This window comes from Ranitomeya imitator, chromosome 2 (genome assembly GCF_032444005.1).
Source record: "Ranitomeya imitator isolate aRanImi1 chromosome 2, aRanImi1.pri, whole genome shotgun sequence".
NCBI lineage: Eukaryota > Metazoa > Chordata > Amphibia > Anura > Dendrobatidae > Ranitomeya > Ranitomeya imitator.
Genome location: NC_091283.1, coordinates 360,562,829 through 360,586,978, shown reverse-complemented (window position 1 = coordinate 360,586,978; position 24,150 = coordinate 360,562,829). Strand labels below are relative to the sequence as shown.

The following is a 24,150-nucleotide window of genomic DNA, read 5'->3' as shown; positions in this document are numbered from 1 at the left end:
TACCCAATATTAAAGAGTTTAGAGAACCTCCACTTTTTTCATACCGTAGAAATAAAAATCTTGGTGATCATATAGTAAAATCAGATATTGGTTCCCTCAAAAACACTGGTCAAACCACAATCACAGGTAACAAACAGCATGGGTGTTTCCCATGTTTATTATGTGTAAATTGTAAATATATGATAAAGGGATCTACTTTTGATCATCCAGTTACAAATAAGCAATATAGAATTCGTGAATATCTTACATGTAACTCTGACCATGTTATTTATCTATTGGAATGCCCCTGCAAATTATGGTATATTGGGGAAACAACATGCGAGTTTAAAACCCGCATGAATAACCATCGCTTCTCAATAAGGAAAAAAAGACAAGATCTACCAGTCTCGAAACATTTTGTAGAATTTAAACATACGGAAAAGGATCTAAAATTTAGAATCATAGATAGAGTCCCAGCGCAAAGAAGAGGGGGAGACAGAATAAATCTCCTAAAAAAATTGGAACTTCGTTGGATCTATGAACTAAATACACTAAAACCTAAAGGTTTAAATGTAGAATTTAAAATCTATCCATCAATGGTGCTACCTTAATGGGATATATCTATATGAATTGGGGTATATACATTCCGGTTATATGGAACATGCAGAATGAAGACTGTTCTACTGCTCCAATTTTAATAAGTGTTATGTTTGTATTTTTTTAGATACATCTCCGCTCCCAGCAAAAAGGTCCTTGCCCTGCTGTTTACGAATTGGATGTTCACGGTGGAGGACACAATTATTAATATAATTTTTTTATTTTTTTATCTGTTATAATTTATAGTTATTCCCCGTATATTTTCCTGATGTTGGTATGCTGGCCAGTTGAGATTGTCTTCATATGACTAATAAATATACAATTTGGCATTCAATAGCGAATATATTAATTTAATATTGAAAGTATCTCTGCTCTGTTTAAGATACTGGGCATAAGAAAGGCACACTGATATGGGTCCTCTTACGGAGATTATGTGGTCTGAGAAGGTCACAGGTCGAAGTAAAGGTCCATGGGCAGCGGGAGACAACCTGAATAAGGTGTTGTCCTGCTTGCCGAAGGTGGAATGTTATAGTGGCCCCTTTGATATCTGGATATAAGATGGATTTATTGCGTAAACAGCAAGGAACATTAATAGAGAGAGCTTATCTAATAGCTTTGCGCTGCCACAACTAAGATGGAAGTGCGGGGCAGACATTGTCCTTGTGCGCAGGCGCGGATGAAATGAAGTAACGTCTGTTGTCTCACTGGCTAGCGTCATACCACATGGGAATGGGAGGTTTTTGACATGCGCAGTAGATCCTAGAGAACGCCGAAAATCAGCGGCATGTTAGTCCTCCAGGTGACTCCGTCTATTCGGCAGGGTAAGCGCCATACATCAATAATATATGAGGTTATGAATCCTTTTATGTACATTAATTAACTATGAATAACCCTAAAAGCAGTATTACTTGTGGGCAGGGGGAAAGGAGAGAAATTAAAAAGCACTTTAGCACTATGCACTTTATATAGGGTAACACTTGGAGCACTGTGGAAATATAATGTATATGTATTATAAATGTTTGTAAACACATATTTGGCTATGTATTATGTAAATGATTGAGGATGGTTTGTATATAAGGACACAACTTATTACCACCCATTGCTTGAGAAAGGCTCAGTGCGAGCCGAAACGTCGCGAGATGTGGGTCTGAAATAAACTTCACAGCCTTTTTTCACCTTTATCTGATGTTGGAGTGCTGCCTTCTTTTTTTGCTTGATATATTACGTGGTTGGACTAGTGGATGGTCCTATCCAGGAGGCTTGGCACCCACCGGTGAGGATTGTGCTGCTCTCGTTTTTTCCTATCTATATATATATCTATATATATATATATCTATATATATCTATATATATATCTATATATCTATATATAGATATATATATAGATATATATATATATATATCTATATATATATCTATCTATCTATCTATATAGATAGATAGATAGATATACAGTGGGGCAAAAATGTATTGTCAGTCAGCAATAGTGCAAGTTCCACCACTTAAAAAGATGAGAGGCGTCTGTAATTTACATCATAGGTAGACCTCAACTATGGGAGACAAACTGAGAAAAAAAAAATCCAGAAAATCACATTGTCTGTTTTTTTAACATTTTATTTGCATATTATGGTGGAAAATAAGTATTTGGTCAGAAACAGACAATCAAGATTTCTGGCTCTCACAGACCTGTAACTTCTTCTTTAAGAGTCTCCTCTTTCCTCCACTCATTACCTGTAGTAATGGCACCTGTTTAAACTTGTTATCAGTATAAAAAGACACCTGTGCACACCCTCAAACAGTCTGACTCCAAACTCCACTATGGTGAAGACCAAAGAGCTGTCAAAGGACACCAGAAACAAAATGGTAGCCCTGCACCAGGCTGGGAAGACTGAATCTGCAATAGCCAACCAGCTTGGAGTGAAGAAATCAACAGTGGGAGCAATAATTAGAAAATGGAAGACATACAAGACCACTGATAATCTCCCTCGATCTGGGGCTCCACGCAAAATCCCACCCCGTGGGGTCAGAATGATCACAAGAACGGTGAGCAAAAATCCCAGAACCACGCGGGGGGACCTAGTGAATGAACTGCAGAGAGCTGGGACCAATGTAACAAGGCCTACCATAAGTAACACACTACGCCACCATGGACTCAGATCCTGCAGTGCCAGACATGTCCCACTGCTTAAAGGGACACTGTCACCTGAATTTGGAGGGAACAATCTTCAGCCATGGAGGCGGGGTTTTGGGGTTTTTGATTCACCCTTTCCTTACCCGCTGGCTGCATGCTGGCTGCAATATTGGATTGAAGTTCATTCTCTGTCCTCCGTAGTACACGCCTGGGCAAGGCAAGATTGCCTTGTGCAGGCATGTACTACGGAAGACAGAGAATGAACTTCAATCCAATATTGCAGCCAGCATGCAGCCAGCGGGTAAGGAAAGGGTGAATCAAAAACCCCAAAACCCCGCCTCCATGGCTGAAGATTGTTCCCTCCAAATTCAGGTGACAGTGTCCTTTTAAGCCAGTACATGTCCGGGCACATCTGAAGTTTGCTAGAGAGCATTTGGATGATCCAGTGGAGTTTGGGGAGAATGTCCTATGGTCTGATGAAACCAAACTGGAACTGTTTGGTAGAAACACAACTTGTCGTGTTTGGAGGAAAAAGAATACTGAGTTGCATCCATCAAACACTATACCTACTGTAAAGCATGGTGGTGGAAACATCATGCTTTGGGGCTGTTTCTCTGCAAAGGGGCCAGGACGACTGATCCGGGTACATGAAAGAATGAATGGGGCCATGTATCGTGAGATTTTGAGTGCAAACCTCCTTCCATCAGCAAGGGCATTGAAGATGAAACGTGGCTGGGTCTTTCAACATGACAATGATCCAAAGCACACCGCCAGGGCAACGAAGGAGTGGCTTCGTAAGAAGCATTTCAAGGTCCTGGAGTGGCCTAGCCAGTCTTCAGATCTCAACCCTATAGAAAACCTTTGGAGAGAGTTGAAAGTCCGTGTTGCCAAGCGAAAAGCCAAAAACATCACTGCTCTAGAGGAGATCTGCATGGAGGAATGTGCCAACATAACAACAACAGTGTGTGGCAACCTTGTGAAGACTTACAGAAAACGTTTGACCTCTGTCATTGCCAACAAAGGATATATTACAAAGTATTGAGATGAAATTTTGTTTCTGACCAAATACTTATTTTCCACCATAATATGCAAATAAAATGATAAAAAAACAGACAATGTGATTTTCTGGATTTTTTTTTCTCAGTTTGTCTCCCATAGTTGAGGTCTACCTATGATGTAAATTACAGACGCCTCTCATCTCTTTAAGTGGTGGAACTTGCACTATTGCTGACTGACTAAATACTTTTTTGCCCCAATATATATATATATATATATATATATATATATATATATATATATCTACCGTCTTTCTGTCTGTCACGGATATTCTTTGGTCGCAGCCTCTGTCTGTCATGGAAATCCAAGTCGCTGATTAGTCGTGGCAAAATGCCCACGACCATTGCCACAACCAATCAGTGACGGCCATAGTCTGTCAGCGAAATGGCCGCTGCTTTACTGCCCTGCAGTCAGTGCTGAGCGCTCACACAGGGTTAATGCCAGCGTTGACGGAGCGCGGTGTAACGCACTCCGGTAACGCAGCTATTAACTCTGTGTGACCAACTTTTTACTATTGATGCTGCGTATGCAGCATCAATAGTAAAAAGATCTAATGTTACAAATAATAATTTAAAAAAAAAGGTTATTCTCACCCTCCGACATCGCCCGCTGTCCTCGGCAGTGCAAGCGGCAGGTTCCGGTGGCAAGGATGCTATGCGAGAAGGACCTGCTATGATGTCACGGTCATGTGACCACGACGTCATCACAGGTCCTGCGCTCATACCAACACTGGGACCGGAAGCTGCCGCGTGCACCGCACACAGGCGCCAAGACTTCAAGGGGCCTTCGGAAGGTGAGTATGTGTTTATTTTTTATTTTCAGTCTTCTTTAACCACGCATATAGTGCCCACATTGCTATATACTGCGTGGGCTCTGTTACATACTACATCTTTGTGCTATACGCTATGTGGCTGAACAATATACAATGTGGCTGAGCAATATACAATGTGACTGTGCAATATACGTGACTGTCCAATATACGTGGCTTATTACGTGCTCTGTGCTATATACTACGTAGCTGTGCAATATACTATGTGGCTGTGGTGGTTCTGTTATATACTACGTCGACTGTGCAATATACTACGTGGCTATGTTATATACTACGTCGCTGACCAATATACTACATAGCTGTGCAATACACTACGTGACTGTTAAATACTACGTGGCTGTGCAATATACTACATACCTGTGCAATATACTACGTGGCTGTTATATACTACGTGGCTCTGCTATATACTACGAGGCTCTACAATATACTACGTGGCTATGTTATATACTACGTGGCTGACCAATATATTACATACCTGTGCAATACACTACGTGACTTATATACTACGTAGCTCTGCTATATACTACGTACGCTGTTACATACTACGTAGCTCTGTTATATGCTACGTAGCTATGTTACATACTACGTCGGTTGTGTTATATACTACGTCACTGTGCAACATAGTACGTAACCTGTGCTATATACTACTTGCATATTCTAGAATACCCGATACGTTAGAATAGGGCCACCATCTAGTAGATATATATATATATACACATAATTTTCTAAGGGGTACTTCAGTCTGTCTGTCCTTCTGTCACGGATATTCATTCGTCGTGGCCTCTGTCTATCATGTAAATCCAAGTCGCTGATTGGTCGCCGCAAAACAGCCACGACCAATCAGCAACGGGCACAGTCTGGAAGAAAATTGCCGTTCCGCTCCCCGCAGTCAGTGTCCCCGGCGCTCCGCTCCCCGCAATCAGTGTCCCCGGCGCTCCGCTCCCCGCAGTCAGTGTCCCCGGCGCTCCGCTCCCCGCAGTCAGTGTCCCCGGCGCCCACTCCATACTCCCCTCCGGTCACCGCTAACACAGGGTTAATGCCGGCAGTAACGGACCACTGCATGGGTAACGCATTCCGTTATCGCCGCTATTAACCCTGTGTGTCCCCAACCTTTTACTATTGATGCTGCCTATGCGGCATCAATAGTAAAAGAAAGTAATGTTAAAAATAGTAAAAAAAACAAAAAACCTGCTATACTCACCCTCCGTGGTCTACTGAGCCGCTCGCGCCTGCCGCCATCTTCCTGTCCCAGCGATGCTTTGCGAAATTACCCAGAAGACCTAGCGGTCTTGCGAGACCGCTAAGTCATATGGGTAATTTCGCAACGCATCCTGGGAATGCAAGATGGCGGCAGCCGCACGCCCATATCTATAGCGCCGTTGGATCCCAGGAAGCGGAGAGACGGGACGCTGAGGAGCAGCGACCAGAATGGTGAGAATGTTCAACTACAAGGGGCCCTCTGATCGTTAGGTATGTTTATTTTTTATTTTTTTAACCTGTGACATACTTGGCTCGGTAATATACTACGTCACTGGGCAATATACTACGTGGCTCTGTGCTGTATACTACAAGGCTGGGCAATATACTACGTGGCTCTGTGCTGTATACTACAAGGCTGGGCAATATACTATGTGGCTGGACAATATACTACGTGGCTGGACAATATACTACCTTGCTCTGCAATAAACTACGTGGCTCTGTGCTGTATACTACGTGGCTGGACAATATACTACCTCGCTCTGCAATATACTACGTGGCTCTGTGCTGTATACTATGTGGCTGGGCAATATACTATGTAACTGGGCAATATACTACGTCACTGGGCAATATACTACGTCACTGGGCAATATACTACGTCACTGGACAGTGTACTACGCGGCTGCGCAATATACTACGTGGCTGGGCAATATACTACGTGGCTGGACAATATACTACGTGGACATGCATATTCTAGAATACCCGATGCGTTAGAATCGGGCCACCATCTAGTATGTATGTATGTATGTATGTATGTATGTATGTATGTATGTATGTATGTATGTATGTATATATATATATATATATATATATATATATATATATATATATATAGATGGCCAGCCAATCATAGTATTGCCACTACGGAGATGGCTACTGCATTACAGTGACTAGCAGGCAATCCCCTGCATGTTTACTGGCTGTGTAACACACACCATACATGCAAAGTGGGGATTCAAACTTCAAATCTGAGCAGCGGCTAATGCTCAACGAATATTTACAAGCACCCAGATACTCAAGTGATAGCAGAGTATCACTGAGCACGTTCGCTCATCCCTAGTATTTATCCTTTAATCATTCGACTGTTTGTTATGTTTTTGTACAATTTGTCAATAACGTATGTAGTGTCTCCCAGTCTGAGTTATTTTTGATAGTCAACAAAACACGATTCTAGTACCGTATATACTCGAGTATAAGCCGACCCCCTTAAATTTTGCCACAAAAAACTGGGAAAACTTATTGACTCATTTGTACTCATAAGTAAGAAAGTATGCGGCACTCACCCCAAATTCTGCAGTGGAAAGCGTGAATTTTAATGGAAAACTTCAACAGATAAACATCCGTTACAACATAAGGTAAGCAGGAGGGTGCGGTGTTGGAGCTTGACTCGAGTATAAGCCTAGGGTAGGAAATGCAGCAGCTACCGGTGAATTTCAAAAATAAAAATAGATGCTCCATACCGTTCATTATTGCCCCATAAGATGCTCCATATAATGCTCTGCACCGTTCATTATGGCCCCATAGATGCTCCTTATAAAACTGTGCCACATTTAATGCTCTGCACCGTTGATTATGGCCCCATGGATGCTCCATAGAAAGCTGTGCCCTATATAGAATGCTCTGCACCGTTCATTATGGCCCCATAGATCAGGGGTGTCAAACTGCATTCCTCGAAGGTCTCAAACCATGTGTGTTTTCAAGATTTCCTTAGCATTGCACAAGGTGCTGGAATCATTCTCTGCAGGTGATTAAATTATCACCTGTGCAGTACAAGGAAATCCTGAAAACATGACCTGTTTGCAGCCCTCGAGGAATGCAGTTTGACACCCCTGCCATAGATGCTCCTTATAAAGTTGTGCCATATATAATGCTGCTGCAATAAAAAAAAAAAAAATCACATACTCACCTCTCTTCGCTCAGGACGCCGGCACTTTCAATATTTACCTGCTCCTCGAGCGGCTCCGTCTCCAGCACCGACGCTCAGCAGAGGGCGCGCACTAACTACGTCACCGCGCCCTATAACCTGAGCGTCACTGCCAGAGGACGCTGTAGACGGAGCCGCACCGGAGCGAGGAGCAGGTAAATATCGCGCAGTGCTGTGCTCCCCGTATACTTACCTGCTCCCGGCGCGGTCCCTGCAGTCCCTGGCGCTGCATCTTCTTACTGTATTGAGCGGTCACAGTTACCGCTCATTTACAGCAATGAATATGCGGTTCCACCCTTATGGGAGGTGGAGCCGCATATTCATTTCTGGAATGAGCGGTGCCATGTGACCACTCAGTACAGGAAGAATATGCAGCGCCGGGAAAGCCAGGGACTGCAGGGACCGCGCCGGGAGTAGGTAAGTATAATTACACAGCCCCCGCTCCCCCTCCCCTACTGACCTCCCGGTATATGACTCGAGTATAAGCCGAGAGGGGGATTTTCAGCCCAAAAAAATGGGCTGAAAATCTCGGCTTATACTCGAGTATATACGGTAATTTATTTTTCACACTCTACTGTAGGTATGATAATGGTTTCGCTCTGTGCAAGATTTCTGAATCTAATTGGACAACCCTTTCTCACTGGAAAAGGAAAGATTAATCCAGCTTCAACTCTACAAATCCAAGACATGTTTAAACTGATTATATTTTAACTTTGAAAAAATAAAGAATTAGTCATATCAAAAAGCCTTTTTTTCCTTTCTTGGTTGAAACATGTAGGAAAAATGTATTTAAAAATCACAGTTTCATTCTTAAACTTGGTTCACTGTCTCCCCTTTTGAACATATCAAACAACAAGCGTAAGTCAGAGAGAAGCGGTGGCCCTAGCTTCCTGTTGATGTTCAATACATCCGAAGGCAGGAACAGTGAAGCCAGCGCTGATTTTGTAACAACCTCACATGAGCCCAGGGAACGTGAGTGCCAAGACTACTGGAACGACACTGGCACGGAAAGTGAGTATGAATATTTTTATTTGAAATATGACAAACATTAGGAATGACAAGGGGTTGTCCTAATAATCGACATCCCCTTTAGGAAATACATTTTTTTGTTAAAACATTTCCAACATTCTGAACATGAAAAAGGCTTCACCCCCTTTGTGACTTTTCTGATGTTAAAGAGTTAATTTTAGTGTAAAACATTTCCTATATTATGAACATGAAAAAGGCTTCTCCCCTGTGTGGGTTGTCAGGTGACAAGAAAGATTCTCTTTCTGGTTAAAACATTTCCCACATTCTGAACATGAAAACGGCTTTTCCCCTGTGTGATTTCTCTGGTGATTAACCAAATCTAATTTCTGTGTAAAACCTTTCCCACATTCTGAACATTAAAAAGCCTTCTCCCCTTTATGGGTTCTTTGGTGTATAACAAGATTCCATTTCTTGTTAAAACATTTCCCACATTCTGAACATGAAAACGGCTTCTCCCCTGTGTGGGTTCTCTGGTGTATAACCAAAGCTGATTTCTGTGTAAAACATTTCCCACATTCTGAACACGAAAATGGCTTCTCCCCTGTGTGGGTTCTTTGGTGTGTAAGAAGATTCCATTTCTCGTTAAAACATTTCCCACATTCTGAACATGAAAACGGTTTTTCCCCTGTGTGGGTTCTCTGGTGTATAACCAAATCTGATTTCTGTGTAAAACATTTCCCACATTCTGAACAGGAAAATGGCTTCTCCCCTGTGTGGGTTCTTTGGTGTGTAACAAGATTCCATTTCTCGTTAAAACATTTCCCACATTCTGAACATGAAAACGGCTTCTCCCCTGTGTGGGTTCTCTGGTGTATAACCAAATCTGATTTCTGTGTAAAACATTTCCCACATTCTGAACAGGAAAATGGCTTCTCCCCTGTGTGGGTTCTCTGGTGCTTAACTAAATCGGATTTCTCATTAAAACATTTCCCACATTCTGAACAGGAAAATGGCTTCTCCCCTGTGTGGGTTCTTTGGTGTGTAATAAGATTACATTTATGATTAAAACATTTCCCACATTCTGAACATGAAAACGGCTTCACCCCTGTGTGGGTTCTCTGGTGCCTAACCAAATTCGATTTCTCCTTAAAACATTTCCCACATTCTGAACAAGAAAAAGGTTTCTCCCCTGTGTTGGTTCTCTGGTGCCTAACCAAATCTGATTTCTCGTTAAAACATTTCCCATATTCTGAACATAGAAAAGGCTTCTCCCCTGTGTGTTTTCTCTGGTGCCTAACCAAAGTCGATTTCTGATTAAAACATTTCCCACATTCTGAACAGGAAAAAGGCTTCTCCCCTGTATGGGTTCTCTGGTGCGCACCCAAAGTCGATTTCTGATTAAAACATTTCCCACATTCTGAACATGAAAACAGCTTATCCCCTTTGTGAGTTCTCTGGTGCTTAACCAAATCTGATTTCTGTGTAAAACATTTCCTACATTCTGAACAGGAAAACGGCTTCTCCCCTGTGTGGGTTCTCTGGTGTATAACCAAAGCTGATTTCTTGTCAAAACATTTACCACATTCTGAACATGAAAACGGCTTTTCCCGTGTGTGAGTTCTCTGGTGCTTAACCAAATCTGATTTCTGTGTAAAACATTTCCCACATTCTGAACAGGAAAACGGCTTCTCCCCAGTGTGGGTTCTCTGGTGTATAACCAAAGCTGATTTTCGATTAAAACATTTCCCACATTCTGAACAGAAAAAAGGCTTCTCCCCTTTGTGGGTTCTCTGGTGCTTAACTAAATCGGATTTCTCGTTAAAAAATTTCCCACATTCTGAACGTGAAAAAGCCTTCTCCCCTGTGTGGGTTGCTTGGTGTATAACAAGATTACATTTCTGATTAAAACATTTCCCACATTCTGAATATGAATACAGCTTCTCCCCTGTGTGGGTTCTCTGGTGCCTAACCAAAGTCGATTTCAGATTAAAACATTTCCCACATTCTGAACATGAAAACGGCTTCTCCCCTGCATGGGTTCTTTGGTGTCTAACAAGATGCGATTTGTGCTTAAAACATATATTTGGAGTAACGGTGTTCAATTCATTTGTATCCAGTGGGATTTCAAAATCATCTGATTTAAATATTGAAGATGTTAGCTGTTCCTCTGATCTCTTGGTACAGTCATCTGCCAAGATATAAACAAATTATTATTTTTGAATAAAATATCTTTGAATGTCATTTCACATTTCTACTTAAACTGTCTGTAAAAATTGCAAGTTAAGTAAAAATATTGAATTCTTCACTAAGACAATGACAGATCACAGTCTAATAGAAAGTCTCAAAGGATGAACCAGTAGAGCGTGTTGTTGAACTGTTAGTTCATTCTGCCTCCCAAATATGAAATAAAAAACCTCAAAGAAACATTATGTTGACGAACATAATACTAATAAAAAATTCTATTCGTCTCACAAAAAAAACAAAGTCCCCACTCAAGTCAATCATCTGTTAGTGGAAAAACAGAGGTTTCCACATTATTAGTTGCTTAAAGGCTCTTGAAAAGTAACAATAATAATTTGATTTCTATAGCGTCAACATATTCCGCAGCACTATACATTTTAGAGGGGACTTGTACAGAAAATGGACATTAAGCATAACAAACACCTAGATCAAAACAGATACCTAGAGAAATGAGGTCCCTGCTCACAAGCATACAATCTATGAGGAAAAGAGGAGACACAAAAGGTGGATGGTAACGATTTCTTTCGTTGTTCGGACCGGCCAAAGTGTAAGAATCGGGTGTTCATGTAATACATGAACTGGTTATCAGCCTAAGTATGTAACAGTACAGACACAGAGGGCTATTAAATGCATAAAGCATGTGAGAACATAATGCGAGGAACCTGGTTATGGTAAAAAAATGTCAATAGGCAACACAGGGATAGTTAGGTTAATGAGTTGAGACGGTAAGCCAGTCTGAACAAATGCATTTTTAGTGAACGCTTAACTCCTTCCCAACCTTTGACGCAGCGTATGCGTCATGAAAACCTGTGCCAAACTGACCTGTGACGCAGCATATGCGTCATGGTCGGATCGCGCTCCTGCAGGCTGGGTGAAAGGGTTAACTGTAATTTCACCCGACCTGCAGGGACAGGGGGAGTTGTACTTGAGCCCGGGGGGTGGGGAGGTGGCTTCGCCTTTCGCTTTTCCCCCCTTCCCCCCGTGGCTACGATCGCTGTGATTGGCTGTTGAAAGTGACGTTTCACTTTCACTCAGAGCGATAGTAATATTTCACCAATGAAAATTGGTGAAATATTACAATCCAGCCATGGCCGATGCTGCAATAGCATCAGCCATGGCTGGAGATCGCGATCTGCCCCCCCACCGATCTCCTCCCCTCCGTTCGGTCATTAGCTGTCCTCCGCTCCTCTTCGTCCTCCTGTCCGCTCCCCCCGCAGTCTGATCTCCCCCTCCGCCCGCTGTCCGATCCCCCCCATCATACTTACCGACCTCCCGTGTCCCTCCCGATTTCCGTCCGTCTGCTCCATGGGCGCCGCCATCTTGCAAAATGTCGGGCGCATGCACAGTGCGCCCGCCGAATCTGCCGGCCAGCAGATTCGTTACAAGTACATTTTGATCGCTGTGATAGAACCTATCACGGCGATCAAAATAAAAAAATAATAAATAAACCCCCCCTTTATCACCCCCATAGGTAGGGACAAAAATAAAATAAAGAAAATATTTTTTTTTCCCCACTAGGGTTAGGGCTAGGGTTAGAATTAGGGTTAGAACCAGGGTGGATAAAAATCAATGTTTTAAAAAAAAAATTAAAAAAAAAAATCGGATTTTTTTTTATTTAAATCGGATTTTTTTCAATAAACTGCTTTTTGAGGAAAATATTTTACCATCCAAAGCTTCTTCCATCATGAGATAAAGCTGAGTTGTTTAACTCAGTAGAATAAAGGCTGTATATGTGTAACATTCACAATGCCATGCTCTTCCAGAGGTTTCTGTAGGATTAGTGGGCAGTTTCTCTCCTATATTATCACAGACGCTCGCTTTACTTACGTTCTCAAAACTGAATTTGACTCCGCAGAGGTCCCAGCCTCTTCTTCACGGCAAAAATGTTACAGCATAAACAGAGTTGAGAAAAAGACCTTAATCCTATTGTTCTACAAACCTATGAATACAGAATCAACCCCTTCAGTGCCAAGTCCAAGAAGTTAGACAATATGTTTCTGATTGTTTGGAGTGGAATAGATCTGCACAACACAAGAAGAATGTGAATCTAAGTGTGAGGAGGAGGAAGGGCAAGCAGACAAGAAAATGAAAGTGAAACTTTGAGCACAATACTGCAGCATAGCCACAGACAGACAAGTCTGGATCTGTTTGTGTGTACGATCTGAGGTTTATTACATTCTTTCCTTATAATGGCAGCAGGCCGTAAAAGAGACCCAGTTTAGGAATATTTTAATGAAGCTCCTTCGCCTATCGGTAAGGCAGGCATGCGTGCAAAATGCAAACGATGCAACAAAGAGATGCAAGGCCTGGTGGCGCGAATGAGGCAACATCATGAGAAGTGCGGTGATGAAGATGACCAAACACTTCTGAACAGGCAGGATCTTCAGGTTGGTAAACATTTTTATTGAATCCTATTTAAGACTGAACTGTCATGTGTGAGAAAAATTATATTTCTTATTACTGCATGTTACTGTCATTTGGTACAGTTATAAAGAAAAACAAATATTCCTTTTGGGGCAGGGGCAGTGATGTGTTGCGTACAATAAGCAGAAATTGTATAAACAATAAAATAACAGCATTGACTTTTTTTGTTTAGGGGAATTCATGGATTCTGGAAACTATCCACCTCCAAGATCACCATCATCCTGTTCTACAGTTTCAGAGTTATCCATCCAGGATAGTGCTTCATTAGCAGCAGCATCATCATCAGACACCCACAGCTACATATCACCATCACCCAAAAGGAAGAAAAAACCTTTACCTCCTGGAACCACCATAGATAGGTTTGTGATAAGAACTGGCAGATTAGAAAAAGAGTTGATGAAAAAATTGCCCAGTTTATTTATGCAACGAACTCTTCTTTCCGTCTGACTGAGAACCCACATTTCATTAATATGGTTCAGTCACTGAGACCAGGATACAGTCCACCCAGCAGAGCTGATGTTGCAGGGAAACTGCTGGATCAAGTGTATGACAGAGAAATGGAGCAATGTGCAACAGCTCTGGAGGGTAAAATTGTTAACCTAAGTATTGATGGGTGGAGTAATGTCCACAATGATCCTATTGTATGTGCTTGTATAACGACAGAAGAAGGTAAAGTCTTCCTTGCACAAACAACTGATACGTCAGGAAATGCACACACAGCAGAATACTTACAAGAAGTGGCAGTAAAAGCTATAACGACATGTGAACAAAAATTCAAATGTCTAGTATGCAGTTTGGTCACTGACAATGCTGCAAACGTATCCAAGATGAGAAGAGATTTAGAAGAGCAGGGAGGGAATACAAAGCTGCTAATAACATATGGTTGCAGTGCTCATTTGCTGCACCTCTTAGCCAAAGACTTAAGTGTTCCAGAAATAAAGGCTAATGTTTTTGAAATTGCTAAATACTTCCGTAATAATCATTTTGCTGCAGCAGCTCTGAAAAGGATGGGTGGAACCAAGCTAACGCTCCCACAAGATGTTAGATGGAACTCTGTGGTGGACTGTTTTGAGCAGTATATCAAAAACTGGCCTATTCTGATGACACTTTGTGAAGAAAATCGAGATAAAATAGATGGCACTGTCACGGCCAAAATCCTCAACATTGGGCTTAAGAGAAATGTTGAACATATGCTGAGCTTCCTGAAACCCATCTCTCAAGCTTTAAACAAAATACAGAAAAATAGCTGTTTTATTGCGGATGCTGTTGAAATTTGGAAGGAACTGAGTGAACACTTAAAAACAGAACTACACATGGACAGAATTAAATTACAAGCAGTAAACAAACGAATGGGACAAGCACTGACTCCAGCTCATTTTTTGGCAAATATTGTCAATATCCAATATCAGGGTCAAAACCTAAGTGCTGAGGAAGAGGAGTTAGCTATGACATGGGTATCCAGCAATCATCCATCTTTAATGCCAACTATAATAAACTTCAGAGATAAGGGGGAACCATTCAAGAAATATGTTTGCTGAAGATATTTTAAGGAAGGTCACACCAGTAAACTGGTGGAAGTCACTTAAGCGCTTGGATTTAGAGACTGTTCAAGTAATGATTTCACTTTTAACAGCAGTAGCTTCTTCTGCAGGCGTTGAAAGAATATTCTCTTCCTTTGGAATCATTCATTCTAAATTGAGAAATCGGTTGGGACCCAATAAAGCAGGAAAGCTTGTTTTTCTTTTCCAGATTATGAATAGGAACAAAGAAATGATGATGAAGATGACGACAAGAGAGCTACAGAGGACAGCAGGGACAGTAGTATTTAAGTTTTTCATTTGTCGGCTGGGCTGACAGTCTAAGTTTCTTATAATATATATATATTTTGTTTAGCCAAATTAGTTAACAAACATGGATGTTTGTTTAAGCAAATAGCTTATGCTGTAATGTTGTTATTGTTTCAGTTGAATAAATCTATTTAAATTATTAAGGTCAGGATTATTTTTCTCCTTCCTAAGTACAACAGAACAGTGGTGTCCAAATATGAATGATTAACCCATTAACCCCTTACCGGCATCGGACGTACTATACCGTCCGATGCCGGCTCCCCTGCTTTGATGCAGGGCTCCGCGGTGAGCCCGCACCAAAGCCGGGACATGTCAGCTGTTTTGAACAGCTGACATGTGCCCGTAATAGGCGCGGGCAGAATAGCGATCTGCCCGCACCTATTAACTAGTTAAATGCCGCTGTCAAACGCAGACAGCGGCATTTAACTACCGCTTCCGGCCGGGCGGCCGGAAATGACGTCATCGCCGACCCCCGTCACATGATCGGGGGTCGGCGATGCTTGTGAATGGTAACCATAGAGGTCCTAGAGACCTCTATGGTTACTGATTGCCCGTCGCTGTGAGCGCCACCCTGTGGTCGGCGCTCACAGCACACGTGCAATTCTGCTACATAGCAGCGATCAGCAGATCGCTGCTATGTAGCAGAGCCGATCGTGCTGTGCCTGCTTATAGCCTCCCATGGAGGCTATTGAAGCATGGCAAAAGTTAAAAAAAAAAGTTTAAAAAAATGTGAAAAAAATAAAAAAAAACATAAAAGTTTAAATCACCCCCCTTTCGCCCCAATCAAAATAAATCAATAAAAAAAATATCAAATCTACGCATATTTGGTATCGCCGCGCTCAGAATCGCCCGATCAATTAAAAAAAAGTATTAACTTGATCGCTAAACAGCGTAGCGGGAAAAAAATTCGAAACGAAAGAATTACGTTTTTTTGGTCGCCGCGACATTGCATTAAAATGCAATAACGGGCGATCAAAAGAACGTATCTGCACCGAAATGCTATCATTAAAAACGTCATCTCGGCACACAAAAAATAAGCCCTCAACCGACCCCAGATGATGAAAAATGGAGACGCTACGAGTATCGGAAAATGGCGCAATTTTTTTTTTTTTTTTTTAGCAAAGTTTGGAATTTTTTTTCACCACTTAGATAAAAAATAACCTAGTCATGTTTGGTGTCTATGAACTCGTAATGACCTGGAGAATCATAATGGCAGGTCATTTTTAGCATTTAGTGAACCTAGCAAAAAAGCCAAACAAAAAACAAGTGTGGGATTGCACTTTTTTTGCAATTTCACCGCACTTGGAATTTTTTTCCCGTTTTCTAGTACACGACATGCTAAAACCAATGATGTCGTTCAAAAGTACAACTCGTCCCGCAAAAAATAAGCCCTCACATGGCCAAATTGACGGAAAAATAAAAAAGTTATGGCTCTGGGAAGGAGGGGAGCGAAAAACGAACACGGAAAAACGAAAAATCCCCCGGTCATGAAGGGGTTAAACTGGGGAGAAGAAACTAATATAAAAAGTGATTCTAAAAATCTTCATCTACTTGCATGTTAAAGTAGCAAGAACTAGTTTAGGTAGAAACTTTGATTTAAATCACTGATTTAAATCAAGCCTTACTGACTAGTGATTTAAATCGTGATTTAAATCAGTTAGATTTAAATCAAATCCACCCTGGTTAGAACTAGGGTTAGGGTTAGAATTAGGCTATGTGCACATGGTGCGGATTTGGCTGCGGATCCGCCGCTGCGGATTCATAGCAGTTTTCCATCAGATTTACAGTACCACGTAAACCTATGGAAAACCAAATCCGCTGTGCCCATGGTGCGGAAAATACCGCGCGGAAACGCTGTGTTGTATTTTCCGCAGCATGTCAATTCTTTGTGCGGATTCCGCAGCGTTTTACACCTGTTCCTCAATAGGAATTCGCAAGTGAAATCCGCACAAAAAACACTGGAAATCAGCGGTAAATCCGCAGGTAAAACGCAGTGCGTTTTACCTGCGGATTTTTCAAAAATGGTGCAGAAAAATCTCACACGAATCCGCAACGTGGGCACATAGCCTTAGGCTAGGTTCACACTGCGTTAGTGCAGTCCGTTCAACGCATACATTGAACGGACTGCGCTAACGCAAGTGCCGACCTTTGCACAGCGCTAGCGCAGATGGAGCTTCTGCTAGCTCCATCTGCGTTAGCAGTGACGGACCCGGAAACGCTGCAGCCCGCGTCTCGGGTCCGTCACTCAAATGACGGCACATCGCTAGCGCACACCCATTGTGGGCGTGCGCTAGGGATACATCCGACATTGCAGTCTATGGTGGCGTTAACGGACTACGTTACACCGCGTTATGCCGCGGTGTAGTCAGATAAACGTAGAGCCATAACGCAATGTGAACCCAGCCTTAAGGTTAGGGTTGGAATTAGAGTTAGGGTTGGAATTAGGGCCAGGGTTGGAAATAGGGTTAAGATTAGACTGTGGTTAGGGTTATGGTTAGGGGTATGGTTAGGGGTGTGTTGGGGTTTGGGTTGTGGTTAGGGTTGGGATTAGGGTTAGGATTAGGGTGAGGGTTGGGATTAGGGTTACGATTAGGGTTAGGGTTGGGATTATGGGTGTGTTGGGGTTAAGGTTGTGATTAGGGTTATGGCTAGAGTTGGGATTAGGGTTAGGGGTGTGTTGGGGTTAGTGTTGGAGTTAGAATTGAGGTGTTTCCACTGTTTAGACACATCAGGGGTCTCCAAACACAACATGGCGCCACCATTGATTCCAGCCAATCTTGCATTCAAAAAGTCAAATGGTGCTCCCTCCCTTCCCAACCCCGACGTGCGCCCAAACCGTGGTTTACCCTCACGTATGGGGTACCAGCATACTCAGGACAAACTGGGCAACAATTATTGGGGTCCAATTTCTCCTGTTACACTTGTGAAAAAAAAAATTGCTTGCTAAAACATCATTTTTGAGGAAAGAAAAATGAGTTTTTATTTTCACGGCTCTGCGTTGTAAACTTCTGTGAAGCACTTGTGGGTTCAAAGTGTTCACCGCATATCTAGATAAGTTCCCTGGGTGGTCTAGCTTCCAAAATGGGGTCACTTGTGGGGGGTTTCTACTGTTTAGGCACATCAGGGGCTCTGCAAACGCAACATAACGCCCGCAGACCATTCCATCAAAGTCTGCATTTCAAAAGTCACTACTTCCCTTCCAAGTCCCAACATGTGCCCAAACAGTGGTTTACCCCCACATATGGGGTATCAGCGTACTCAGGACAAACTGGGCAACAACTGTTGGGGTCCAATTCTTCCTATTACCCTTGTTAAAATTAAAAATTGCTTGCTAAAACATTTTTTGAGAAAAGAAAAATGATTTTTTATTTTCACAGCTCTGCGTTATAAACTTCTGTGAAGCACTTGGGGGTTTAAAGTGGTCACCGCACATCTAGATTAGTTCCATGGGAGGTCTAGTTTCCAAAATGGGGTCACATGTGGGGGAGCTCCAATGTTTAGGCACACAGGGGCTTTCCAAACAGGACATGGTGTCCGCTAATGATTGGAGCTAATTTTTCATTCAAAAGTCAAATGGCGCTCCTTCCCTTCTGAGCCTTGTCGTGTGCACAAACAGTGGTTTGTGACCACATATGCGGTATCGGTGTACTCAGGAGAAATTGCCCAACACATTTTAGGATCAATTTTATCCTGTTGCCCATGTGAAAATGAAAAAATTGAGGTTAAAGAAATTTTTTGTGAAAAAAAGTCCTTTTTTATTTTTACGGATCAATTTGTGAAGCACCTGGGGGTTCAAAGTGCTCACTATGCATCTAGATAAGCTCCTTGGGGGGTATAGTTTCCAAAATGGGGTCATTTGTGGGGGAGCTCCAATATTTAGACACACAGGGGCTCTCCAAACGCAACATGGTGTCCGCTAAAGATTGGAGCCAATTTTTCATTGAAAAAGTCAAATGGCGCTCCTTCCCTTCCGAGCCCTCTTGTGCGTCCAAACAGTGGTTTCCCCCCACATCTGGGGTATCGGTGTACTCAGGACAAATTGTACAATAACTTTTGGGGTCCAGTTTCCCTTTTTACCTGTGGGAAAATTAAAAAATTGTTACTAAAACATCATTTTTGTGACTAAAAAGTTAAATGTTCATTTTTTCCTTCCATGTTGCTTCTGCTGCTGTGAAGCACCTGAAGGGTTAATAAACTTCTTGAATGTGGTTTTGAGTACCTTGTGGGGTGCAGTTTTTAGAATGGTGTCACTTTTGGGTATTTTCAGCCATATAGACCCCTCAAACTGACTTCAAATGTGAGGTGGTCCCTAAAAAAAATGGTTTTGTAAATTTCGTTGTAAAAATGAGAAATCGCTGGTCAAATTTTAATCCTTATAACTTCCTAGCAAAAAAAAAAAATACGTAAGCTACTTACTGGTAGCGGTGTTTTTCAGGAGCCCATGACAGCACCACGAGAGAGGGGATCCGCCCTTCAGGGACAGGAAACCTCAGACATATAAGGGCGGCACCTCACTCCCCCGTCAGTTGGTTTACAGAGTATGAAAGGACCTTCAAGGTTAGTAGCATACAAACAATTTTAAAACATGGTACAATTCACCCAGTGAATAAACTTAGGAATTAATTAAAGGAAGTGTTGACCCATACAAGCAGAGAGGGTAGGGAATATAAGGGTGCTGTCATGGGCTCCTGAAAAACACCGCTACCAGTAAGTAGCTTACGTATTTATTCAGTCGCCATGACAGCACCACGAGACTTTCAGAGAAGTAAAAGAGACTAGGGAGGGACAACTGCTTCAAGCACCCTTCTCCCAAACGTGAGGTTGGAGGAGCCACCCAGATCTAATCTATAGTGCCTAAAAAAGGTAGATGGAGAAGACCATGTGGCCGCCTTACAAATGTCTTCAATCGACACCTCTGCTCTCTCCGCACAGGATGTGGCGACGGCACAAGTGGAGTGAGCTTTTATACCCTCTGGAATTTCTATCCCACCTGCGGTATAAGCGAGAGAGATCGCCTCCCTGATCCATCTGGCTAGTGTGTTTTTTGATACTCTAAGGCAGGGGTCCCCAACTCCAGTCCTCAAGGCCCACCAACATGTCATGTTTTCAGGATTTCCTTAGTCTTGCCCAGGTAATAATTGCATCACCTGTGCAATGCAAAGGAAATCCTGAAAACATGACCTGTTGGTGGGCCTTGAGGACTGGAGTTGGGGACCCCTGCTCTAAGGGTACCGTCACACAGTGGCATTTTGATCGCTACGATGGCACGATCCGTGACGCTCCAGCATCGTAACAATATCGCTCCAGCGTCGTAGACTGCTGTCACACTTTGCAATGTACGACGCTGGAGCGATAATTTCATGACGTATGTGCGATGTAGAAGCCGTTGGTTACTATGCGCACATCGTATACAATATCGTGCACACCTTTGTTACACCATGCGATCATGCCGCCACAGCGGGACACTAGATGACGAAAGAAAGTTTCAAACGATCTGCTACGACGTACGATTCTCAGCGGGGTCCCTGATCGCAGGAGCGTGTCAGACACAGTGAGATCGCTGGAACGTCACGGATATATCGCTGGAACGTCACAAATCGTGCCGTCGTAGCGATCAAAATGCCACTGTGTGACGGTACCCTAAGACCCTTTCTAATTCCCTGGTAAGATATAAATAAGGAGTTATCTTTTTTCCAGGTATCTGTAACTGAAATATATTTAAGAAGACACCTTCTTACATCCAAACAATGACATCTATGCTCCTTATCATTAGAGGGATTAGAACAAAACGAAGGTAGGACCACCTCTTGTGATCTATGAAATTTTTAAGCAACTTTTGGAAGATAAAGGGGGTCAGGTTTCATAACTCTATCCTCCCTAAACTGCATGTATGGAGGTTGTCTAGATAATGCTTGTAGATCACTAACCCTTCTTGCGGACGTGAGTGCAACTAAGAGGGCCGTTTTAACCGACAGGATCTTTATTGGGACAGTATCAATAGGCTCGAACGGGGCTTGTGTTAGAGCTGAGAGTACAAGATTTAGGTCCCATGGAACTATTTTTTGTTTAATGACTGGTCTGGATCTAGTAACAGCCTTGAAGAACCTAGATATCCAGTGATTGCCCCCAGAGTTGACACCTGAACTTGAGGGTGCTAGTGGCCAAGCCCATTTCTAGGCCCCTTTGCAAAAATTCTAAAATTTGAGTAATACAAGGTTTTTGGTCAATCTGTGCTCCTGAACTTGATAGGAACTTTTTCCAAACCCTGACAAATGTTTGTCGTAGAGGTTTTCCTAATCTTAATAAGTGTATTTATAAGATTTCGAGAAAATCCTTTCCCCCCTTAGTAGCGACCTCTCAAATTCCATGCTGTTAGGCGTAAGTTGGCTACTCGTGGATGCAGAATTGGACCCTGGGAGAGAAGGTCTGGTAATTCTGGGAGGATCCATGGCTGGGAAATAGACACCTTCCTCAGCCATGGGAACCACGACCTCCTGGGCCAGAACGGTGCTATTAGGATCACTCGGGCCCTGTCTTCCCGTATTTTCCTCAGAACTATAGGAATTAGGTTTAGAGGGGGAAAGGCATAAGCGAGACTGAAGTTCCAAGAGATTAGAAGAGCGTCTACTGCATACATGTTGTCCCTTGGATTTAAGGAACAGAATTGGTGTAGTTTTCTGTTTCCTCGGTTGGCAAAGAGATCTATTTCTGGACATCCCCATAAATGCACGATCTGATTGAAGACAGCCGGTTTTAGAGACCAGTCCCCTTGTCTGAGTTCGTTGCGGCTTAGATAATCGGCCATGGTATTGAGCTTTCCCTGTAAGTGAAGAGCCGTAAGGGAAAGTAGGTGATTCTCGGCCATCTGAAAAATACGATTCGCAACCTCCATTAACGAACCAGACCGCGTACCTCCTTGATGGTTAATATAGGCAACGGTTACCTGGTTGTCAGAAAACAGCCTGACATGTCTACCTTGTAGGGCTATAAGGAAACTACTTAACGCGCGCTCTACCGCTAACAATTCTTTTAGATTAGAGAATGAGTTTTGTTCAGACTGGGACCACAGTCCCTGGATCCAACTATTCTCTCAGTGTGCCCCCCAACCCTTGGGGCTAGCATCAGTTGTTATTACCCGCGTTATATGATTTGTCCAGGGTACCCCTCTACAAAGATTTGGTATGTGCGTCCACCAAATTAAAGAATTAATAGTCTCAACAGATAGTGAAAATTTATTTTCGAGATTAGCTCCTAGCCGACAAAAATTATGTAGAACATCCCACTGCAGAGTTCAGGTGTGAAACTGAGCCCAGAGAATTGCCGGAATACAAGTAGTAAGTGAACCCAAAAGTGACATCGCTCCTCTTAAGGAGACTAAAGGATATTCTGGTGGCCAGCCGATGAATACTATCCACTTTTGAGTCCGGCAGGCGACATTCCTGCTGACTAGAGTCTATGATAAGACCTAAAAACTCTTGTGATTTTAAGAGCTGCAGACGAGATTTTTTGAGAATAATAATCCATCATAATTTGTGTAATGCTGCTATCACTTTCCCCAATTGGTCTTTACAATGTGACTCTGAATGTCCCACAATCAATAAATCATCTAGGTACGGAATTATTAGTATGTTCTGTTCGTGAAGGTGTGCTATAACCTCTACCATGATCTTAGTAAATACACGGGGTGCAACTGCAACACTAAAGGGAAGTGCCTGATACTGAAAGTGCTCTACTGTGCCGGCAAGTGAAACCGCCACCCTAAGAAAACGCTGATGATCTACATGTATTGGGACATGATAATAGGCGTCTTTCAGACATAAGACAACCATGAAGCAATTGTAAAAGAGAAGCTTTATTGCCGTTTTTGCAGACTCCATTTTAAAGGATGGGACCAGCAAGAATTCATTCAGGCCTTTTAAGTTGATGATGGTACGATATGATCCATCAGGTTTTTTTTAATCAGGAATAAAGGGGAATAAAACCCCTTACCTCGCTCTTCCGTGGGTACTCTAATCAGAACCCTTTTTTGTTGGAGTTCCTGGACTTCTGACTCCAGTGCCAATTGTTCTGCAGGAGAAGAACGGATGGGTGTTAATTTAAAGGGAACCGGTCACTCCGTTTTTTCAAGATGAGCTACAAATACCGTTAAATAGGGGCAGAGCTGTGCTTTACATTAGTGTAATTTGTGAGCCTTTATTCCCCACCTATGCTGCCGAAATACCTTTGTAAAGTCGCCGTTTTGGGCTGTCACTCACGCTAGTCAGGTCATATGGGCGTGGTGACAGCGCTGTTTCTCCCCCAGATCTCCGTTGGTGGCGTAGTGGTGTGCACATGTCCAACTGGCGAATCCAGTGCGCAGCTTGAAGGAAAACAGCGCGATCTGCGCTATTCAGCAGTTTATCGGTGGGCGCGGCCATCTTTGTGAGGCCGCGCGTGCGCAGATGGTTCTTATCGGCTTGCCGGGGCTTCAGGAAAATGGCCGCGGGATGCCGCGCGTGCGCACATGGAGATCTCGGCGGCCATTTTCCTGAAGCCAAGTTCGCATCTCGGCTGCAGGAAAATGGCAGCCGCGATCGCCATCTGCGCACGCGTGGCATCCCGCGGCCATTTTCCTGAAGCCCCGGGAAGCCGAGAAGAACCATCTGCGCACCAATAAACGGTTGAATAGCGCAGATCGCGCTGTTTTCCTTTAAGCTGCGCAGTGGATTCGCCAGTTGGACATATGACCTGACCAGCTTGAGTGACAGCCCAAAACGGCGACTTTACAAAGGTATTTCGGCAGCATAGGTGGGGAATAAAGGCTCACAAAATACACTAATGTAAAGCACAGCTCTGCCCCTATTTAACGGTATTTGTAGCTCATCTTGAAAAAAACGGGGTGACAGGTTCCCTTTAA

General features: G+C 42.9%; 1 protein-coding gene across 4 annotated transcripts in view; it reads right to left on the bottom strand.

The window, feature by feature from the left end:
• Positions 1–8,785: 8,785 nt before the first annotated feature.
• Positions 8,786–24,150, bottom strand: part of LOC138663837 (zinc finger protein 84-like) — a 58,115-nt gene continuing 42,750 nt past the window's right edge. For all 4 annotated transcript variants that reach the window (XM_069750186.1, XM_069750184.1, XM_069750183.1 and 1 more), the window contains one exon: positions 8,786–10,930. In XM_069750186.1, the coding sequence (XP_069606287.1) occupies positions 9,159–10,930 (1,772 nt within the window). In that variant the 3' untranslated portion in view covers positions 8,786–9,158. The remainder of the gene's footprint in view (positions 10,931–24,150) is intronic.